This window comes from Nicotiana tabacum, chromosome 8 (genome assembly GCF_000715075.1).
Source record: "Nicotiana tabacum cultivar K326 chromosome 8, ASM71507v2, whole genome shotgun sequence".
NCBI lineage: Eukaryota > Viridiplantae > Streptophyta > Magnoliopsida > Solanales > Solanaceae > Nicotiana > Nicotiana tabacum.
Genome location: NC_134087.1, coordinates 38220260 through 38229301, shown reverse-complemented (window position 1 = coordinate 38229301; position 9042 = coordinate 38220260). Strand labels below are relative to the sequence as shown.

General features: G+C 34.9%; 1 protein-coding gene across 1 annotated transcript; it reads right to left on the bottom strand.

The window, feature by feature from the left end:
- Positions 1–3966: 3966 nt before the first annotated feature.
- LOC142163047 (ABC transporter G family member 1-like) lies at positions 3967–7624 on the bottom strand. The gene is made up of 9 exons (XM_075220297.1): positions 7360–7624; positions 7212–7265; positions 6995–7074; positions 6412–6855; positions 5650–5736; positions 5437–5556; positions 5166–5357; positions 4943–5029; positions 3967–4840 (listed from the first exon to the last, which is right to left on the bottom strand). The coding sequence occupies exons 1-9, from the start codon at positions 7622–7624 to the stop codon at positions 4124–4126; spliced, it is 2046 nt and encodes a 681-aa protein (XP_075076398.1). The 3' UTR covers positions 3967–4123.
- Between the last annotated feature and the right edge of the window lie 1418 nt (positions 7625–9042).

The window sequence follows — 9042 nt, the reverse complement described above, 5'->3', positions numbered from 1 at the left end:
ATATAAAGTTCGACAGCATAGAACAAAACAATTTAAATAAGTGCAGCAAGAAAAGTAACACGAGATAAAAAAAGGGCAACAACAACTATTACAGAGACACGGTAACCCAGAAAGAAATACGATTCAACACCAAAGTAACAATTGGGGATCTCCTAGGATACCGTCTTGTAGTCCCAAATATACATATCCAATGGATCTCTCGGGATCCTGTTCCGCAGTCCAACTCATAGTGCGCGGGGAGCTACCGAAATCTCGTTCCGTAGTCCCAAATGTAAATACCTAGTACTGGGGGAATTTACTGGGTGCATTCCCGTAGTTCCATATAACTGTGCAAGGGGATCTACCGAAATCCCACATCCGTAGTCCCAAAATAAATAGGCAAGGGAGGAGCTACCGGAATCCCACATTCGTAGTCCCAATGTAAATACATAGCAGTAACAGAAAAATATTCAGAAATGGCAATTTCATATTAAGGCGAACAAGTAATTCTAGCCTAGCATGCTGCACAGAATTCAGGTAAGGCAGTTTGAGCAAGTAAAACAATTAAAGTCACTTAGACATGCTTTCCTAAGCTAACAACAGGCTTAATAGTGCAAGTAATAAAACAGGAAAGGAAACATACTAGTAATTACTTAAAGAAAACCGGATTTCCAAAAATTAGCACAAGTATGCACTCTTCACCTCACGTACAAGGCGTTTCAATTACCAAATATACCAAATCCTAAAGGGAAGGCCCCCCACACAAGGTTAGACAAGCCACTTACCTCGAACCGGCTCAAAATCAATCTGAAATCACGCTCTTGCCATGAGTACTCGACTCCAAATGTCCCAAATCTATTCAATTCAATTGTATAATGTAAATAAAACTTCAAGTAACTAATTCTACAAAGCAATTCTAGGCTAATACGCGAAATTAGATAAAATGACCAAAACGTCCCTTGGGCCCATGTCTCGGAATCGGGTAAAATTTATATTTTCAGAATCCTCACTCTCTCACGAGTTCATGTATACCAAAATTATCCAAATCTAAGGTCAAATTCGCAATCAAAAATCGAATTCTAGGTCTAAGAACTTTCTTCCAACTTTTCCCCAATTTTCATCTCCAATCCGAAATTAAATGATGAATTCATGTTTAGATTAATGGGTTACAAGAAAAAAAGAATTAAGAATCATTACCCAATCGATATCTCTAAAAATCCCTCAAAACCTCGCTCAAATCCGAGCTCCCAAGCTTTAGTTTTCACAAAAATGGCTAAACCCTCGACTTTGAAATTTTCTAATCTGCCCAGGTAAATCCTTCTTCGAGAACGCGGAAGGACCCTCGCGTTCACGAAGCACAACTTCTCTTGGCCCATATATCCTTCATCGCGAATGCGATGCCCCTATTGCGAACACGGTAGCAAGCTTCCCCCTTCTACGTGAATGCGGGACCCTCTTCTCGAACGCGTAGGCATACGACCTCTAAGCTTCGTGAACGCAGGACCATCATCACGAACGAGAAGCGTTAAGCTTCCACCAACCCCAACTCCTCTTCGCGAACATGAGACCCCACTCACGAATGCGAAGAAGGAAACCGGAACTGGAGACCTGCTGCATTTTCTGCAATCCTCTAAGTCCAAAAATGACCCGTTGAGCATCCGAAACACACCCGAGGCCCCTGAGACCTCAACCAAACCTGCCAACCAATCCTAAAACATCATTTAAACTTGTTCCAACCTTCGGAACGCTCAAAACAACATCAAAACACCTATTTTTCATCGCATTCAAGCCTAAGAATTCCAAAAACTCTAAAAATACGCTTTCGATCAAAAAGTCTATCAAACCTCATCCGAATGATCTGAAATTTTGAACACGTCACATTAAACACTACGGAGCTACTCCAACTTCTGGAATTCCATTCTGACCCTTGAATCAAAATCTCACTATCGAACCAGAAACTTCAAAAATTCAACTTTCGGCATTTCAAGCCTAAACTAGCTACGGACCTCCAAAACACAATGCGAATATGCCCCTAAGCCCGAAATCACCCAACAGAGCTAACAGAACCATCAAATTTCCATTCTGAGGCTGTCTTCATACTATTCCGTCAACGGTCAACTTTCCAACACATAAGCTCTCATTTAGGGACTAAGTGTCCCAAAACAGAAACTCAAAACTGAACGTCCCGGCAAATCAAAATAGCAGAAATAAACTCGGTAAAACTAGTTAATAGGGGATCAGGGAGTTAATTTTTAAGCCGACCGGTCGGGTCGTCATATTTAAATGCAGATGGTCATCTTAATATCTTATCACTATTATTTTCTTGATGTGCACAAGAAGACGTGCTATAGAGTTGTTGTTTGTTTCTCAAGTTTAGAATGTAAAAAAAAAAACTTAGAAGCTTTACTTACAATTCATAGACAAAAAATAGCAGGGTAAGATAAAAGGTGCTTGTGATATTGTACCATAATTATGTCCTTGAACAATAACTCTAACACTAGTCATGCGGATATATTCTTGGGATAGAAGAAAAGAACCACAATAGCATATCGTAGTGCATCATAATAATAAGGCAAACAATAAGCACACAAAATAGACAAAATCAATTATCTTTCTTTATGCTAACAAAAACAACAGGCTTCTATGCTTATTTTTGCTTTATTGAGAAAATGTATTTTTTGGTGTAGATTGACTGACCATATCTCATAAGTTCGTTTTGGTATAGTGAAAATGGTCTAGCTTCTGATAATTTCGGTATGTAAAAAGAAAGCAACAAAGTTTCTTGCTTCATAGGACAAAGGCTTAAGGTCCCAGCCTGCCAATAACAATTTAGTTTTAGGTTCACAGGCTTGACTTGTTTCTTATCATTTTTTTTTTATATTTTTTTGGTTACATTGTTGAAATATTAATTGTAACTTTAGGAATACATCTTGTATATTGTTACCAAATATTTAGTGTGCAAGCTTGTTTTCTGTTGGAGCCTAGTTCAATTAAGATATTATGTCATTTTTAATTTTGTAAGCTTGTTTAAAGAACTATGGCAAGAGAAAGACATGAGTAAGATTTAATATCCTGCACCGACAAGATTTAAGAGTTAATGGCTGGAGAAATAGTTGATGAGCCAAGAAATGAAATAAGTCGAGTTCAGTTTCTGGTGAATGTTCGTTTCGAATATATTCAAGGCATATTTTTATTAATTTTAATTATGAAGTTGATCATAAGTAGTGACATTTAAGATTATGATATAAATGGGGGGATTTCACATAAGGATCTTCCAATTTTTCTCCTGACATTACACCAAAAGAAGAAACATAAATGGCCCCAATTTGGGTTAACTTGCCTACCCCTCCATGGCCCCAATTTGAACATTCTGGGTTTATGTTTTGATTCTACTACGATACATTTGAGTTACCGTGTTCAAAGTATGTTGTTTAGCTATAAATTTGGCTAGGAAAGATCTGTAGCTACCATGTAGCAAAGAATAGTCCTTAGTTAATTCCTAGCTATATTGTGACTAAATTTTTGATCGAAAAAATTTGCAAGGAAGTAAGACTTCTCTAGCTACATCCCTAGCTAAAGGCGTATATTAGCTAGGGAACTGAAGTCCCATGTTAAATTCCGATGCTAATGACATGTTCTCCTGTGTATAACTTATCTATTGAAGATATATTTTTTATTTTTCTTATTCTGATTAGTGGAATACCCTAATTGAAGATATTATTTTATTTGTACAAATTTATTTGTAGCATACAAAAAAAGATGTAGTTCCCTAGTGAAAATATTAATTTTACTTGTATTGTTAATAACAATAAAGTTGTGATTTCTTTTTTAAAATGCTAATTACATTTGTTTCTTGATGTCTGAGACGTAATTTTCATACAACAACAACATACCTAATAAAATCCCACAAACAGAGTTTGGGAAAGAGATGTAATTTTCATAATTAAAATATTAAATTGCCCGAATAAACGAAAAAATGAACCAAATAAACGTTCCGAACAAACTCTATATTAGTTATTACAAGGTATACATTAAAGAAAATTATGGCACCCGCTACCTTTAAATCCTAGATCCACCTCTAAACACGCACAAATTGAGAAATGGTCCAAATCATTAAATCGCAAGGAACTGAACGAACTACATCTTATACATTGTTGGTAGGAATTTCACTAGATGAAGTGAGTCCATGGAAAGGTGAGGCAGCTACGGACTTGGCCATGATTTGTCTATTTTGGTTTGAAACATTTGATATGGATCTTTTCACTGCACACATAACCTTCTCATTTGTCTTGATTATCAGAAAGAACATCAAACGATACAAAATTAACGTTCCTACCAAAATGGAAAGATCTACCCACTTTGAGTATGTCATTTCTACTTGCCACCTATCTCTTAACACGTCTTCTCCACTCATTGTCTGATTATTTCCATTCAGATAATCCGTAAACTTTAACCCTTCAAATTCATTCTTGAACATACCTTGGTAAGCATACTTTTGAAAGGAAATGTAGTATAATGGGTACTTCCAAAAAGGTCTAGGCAATTTATCAGGTAATTGAAAAAAACCACCTGTTAATATCATCAATCCTTCTATTGCTGCACCTATTACAATGCCAGTGAGGAAATTAGGTACGATTGCTGCAACATTCATCATTAGGGTTTCGACTATCATCATGCAAGTGAAGAGAATCAGAGTAAAGTAGCTGAAATGGCCAAATCCACTTTGAAATCCAGTAATAAAATAGGCAATGGCACCTGGAACCAATGAATTTAATAGCAAGTATGGTATAGAAGAAAGTGTGTTGCTTATTACAAAAGCAAAACATCCATAGTGCCCGTTCAAATTTTCTCGTTGAAATACCTGCAATTTTTATTGAAGTAGTTAAACTTAATTAGGCATGATACAAAATAAAATGTAGAATTCGTTAGTTATGTCATATGAAAAAAGAAGATATAGATATACCTTCATGTCCTCCACAAATGAAGGAAATCCACCAATTGCCATAAATGTCATAAATGAAACAATGAAAGCCACCATAAAACCTCTTTCCTGAAAATCAATATGTAAAACCAAAAACAATGTGACAATTACGAAGTTTACTGTACTGACATATACTTTGAGAATTAACTAAGAAATTTCTAAAATTTCGTCAGAAGATTCTATATCCTGATTATATTGTATGTACCTCGATTGAACGATAGCTCGTATCAACATCATAGTAGATGGAGCCAATACCTAAAGCAAGGGCGATATAAGTAGCTAATCGCATCCAATAGTAGCCAAGATCGCGAAACATGTTCACAGCTGACCTCCTTGTCAATACTAGGCATTGTGTAGTGAAATGGGCATGGCTTCTTTTTTCTAATACTTCACCACCCTGAAAATAATATACTAATGAATGTTATAGAGTTTTTTCTCATTCCAAACAAGCAACCCTTTAGGGTTTTTTTCCTTACCCGTTGACATATTTCTACAACATGATTCTGAACTTTATGGTAGCTCTCAAATGAATTTATGAGAAGATCCACTACTTCTTCGGTAGGTTTTCTTCCAGCTGATGAGCCTTGCTCAATATCCTATAATTATTTATGAACAGAAGGCAAGACATTCAATAAAAAGCAAACGTTTCCCTCTCTCTTAGAAAAGGGAAGTGTATACATTTGACTTGCCTCATCAAAGTCTTTGTTTATTGTTTTCAGAAAATGGTCCGGCGGATTTTGAAGAGGCGGGCAAGGAATACCATTTGATGCGAAAAACTATCATAAAAGAAAATAAAAAGAGAGATTAAAAGCTGATAAAATCTTGACTCAATATATATATATAAGAGGGACAAATCTAATAATTCTTTGATTAGAGGGATTTTAAACTAAGAAATAGACCTTAGAAGCTAAAAAAGACTATCCTGCAACAATCGGGTTCATTGATATTCCTAGTATTATAGACAAAGGCGAACTCAGGATTTAAAGATCACGGGGTGCACTTTAACCAAAATCTATTTTGTATATTGGGTGTCAACTACTAATATATGTTACTAGTTTTTAAGAACATATACATGTATACATGATTTTTTTTTTGAACTTCACGGGTGCCGTGACCCCTCTCAGTATACCATAGATCCGCCCCTTATTATAGATGCTATCACACATACAACTATACTCAATTCGATGAAATTGTTTGATGTTAAAGGGGATATTCTATAATTTTGCACGTGAAGGGTTATTTCTTGGTTTCATCCGGTTATTAATAACTTTATTATTTGTAGATAATTATAGATAGAAACTATGATTGTGAGGAGTCCTGTTAAAACTAAGAAATATAAGCATGTTTGCCATTCACATTGGAATAAATTGAGTTTTCCGAAAAAATTTGCAAGTGAAGGAAGATTTCCTAGGGATAAGAGACATAGGGTATATATATAGCTTGCATTTTACCTCAATTGCTGCACTAGCTGGACCAAAATATACCATTCTTCCTGAGGACAAAAGGCACAGGTTTTGAAAGAGGTTAAAAACTTCAGCACTAGGCTGATGTATGGATACAATAATGGTTTTTCCAAATCTTTGACGTGAAATTCTGCTCATCACATAATAAGATGCAGCACTGTCAAGGCCACTGCTTGGTTCGTCAAGGAAAAGAAGTTTTGGTCGCGTTAGACTCTCCATGCAAATGCTTAATCTCTTCTTTTCTCCTCCACTAATTCCTCCAATTCTTGTGTTCATCGCATCTTGTAACCCCATTTCCTTTATACTTTTCTCTGCTATTCGTTTCTTCTCTGATTTTTTCGTAGAATCTGGCAATTGAAGTTGTGCTGAGTAGTAAACAGCTTCTTTAACCGTTAGTGTTGCTATTAACGTTTCATCTTGAGTCACATAAGCCTGGTTTTATAGGAAAATTTACGATGAATTCTAATCTTAACAACCATCACAAGGAGACATTGATTATGGAGACGTTAATTAATAGAAAGAAAACATAAATAATAATGATATTAATTTAGCTGAAGGCTAGTTATCTTACAGATGTTCCATAAGAAAGTTTTTGTTTGTGACCATTGATCAGAATATCACCGCTCTGCCTCGTGCTAAAATCCAATCGCCCTGAGAGGTAGTCGTGATCAGTCACAAATATTTCGAAAAGAAACTAGCTAACTAGTTGAACAATTTAATATAATATCCTCCCTCCCCCCTCCCCCTCCTCTTTTTTCTTTTTTTAAAGAGAACAATTAATAACAAACCTAGAGTAATTCCACCAAAGTTTGAAAAGGATAATATGTACTTAGACCTTACTCCTACATTGTGAAGGCAAGCAAGTTGTTTCTGATATACCCTCAGCTTATATATATATATGATGTATTAAAGAGGTTTGAGTGTAATAATATTTACCAGCTAAAGCGTTGAGAAGAGTAGATTTGCCAGAGCCAGAAGGACCCATGACGGCCAAGAGCTCACTAGGGCGAGCATAGCCAGTTAGACCTTCAAGTAATAGTATGTTTTTGCTGCCACCCAATTTTCTCTTGGAAACAGTAACCCACAAATCATTCCAAGTCAAGAACACACCTTCACGGTTATTACTACTACTCTTTGAATTATTGAATTCTTCTTCTTCATCTTTTCCAATTCCAGTATCCCCTAACTCTATAGGTGCCATTGCCAGATTTACGTATTGACATTTATCAGAAGATGGACTTCACAAAATATATATAATGTCACGAGTCTTGTTGTCCAGCAAATGGCTATCAAGTGGCCGACAATATAATCATTTTTTGTTATTTCTAATTCATTTTTTATATGAAAATATCTTTTTAAATCCACAAGAAATAAGATCATTTAAAGCAGGGATCTCCATCATAATAACTTCTTGTTAACAGATGAGATTCATAATAAGTATTCCCTCCGTTTCAATTTACACTACTAGAAATCCGGAAAAAAGCGACCAAAATTTAGCGATCAAAATTGGTCTGTGGGAAAAAGCGACCAAAGTTGGTCGCTAAACTAGCGAAAATAATAAAATAAATAAAAGAAACAAAATAGCGACCAAGGTTGGTCGCTACTTGGTTGCTATATTAGTCAAAATGTTGACTGAACTGGTCAGACTTTCTTGGTCAAACATTTACTGGGATTAGTGACCAATGTTGGTCGCTAAAGTGGGACCCACCTACAAAATTTTAATAATTATACTATTATTTTAAAAAAATTATAAAATATAAATATATATAATATAAAAATGGCGACCAATGTTGGTCGCTACTTAAAGGGTAGGCAGATACCGACCAACTTTGGTCGCTTAAATGGGGCCCAGTTATACAATTTTAATAATTATATTATTAATTTAAATATTATATGAAATATAATTAAATCTGATTTAAATATAGCGACCAACTTTGGTCGCTAAACTAAATTCTTGAATAAATAGTGACCAAAGTTGGTCTCTATTCAGGTTAACAATGGTCAAAATTAAAAATCACTTTTGTATTTACTATCTAAATAATATAAATATAAGCCGTTAATACTTTTGTAATACAAGGGATGAATAGTACTATGAATCGTGCGTGTCTCTCTCTCTCTCTCTCTCTCTCTCTCTCTCTCTCTTATATATATATATATATATATAAAATATATACTTACGCTATATTATGCACTGAGTATAAGTCTATTAGGTAATATTATATCGAATATAGCTTACATATATAATATATATACTTACGCTATACTATGCACTAAGTATAAGTGTATTAGGTAATACTGTATCGAATATAGCTTATATATATACTTACGCTATACTATACACTAAGTATAAGTGTATTAGGTAATACTGTATCGAATATAGCTTATATATATATACACTTACGCTATACTATGCACTAAGTATAAGTGTATTAGGTAATACTGTATCGAATATAGCTTATATATATATAATATATATATACTTACGCTATACTATGCACTGCGTATAAGTGTATTAGGGAAACTCCCCTTAGAATTTTGGTATTGTTGATATATGAAATGCCTTGTACGTGAGGTGACGAGTGCGTACTTGTGCTAATTGTTGAAAATCCTATTTTTATT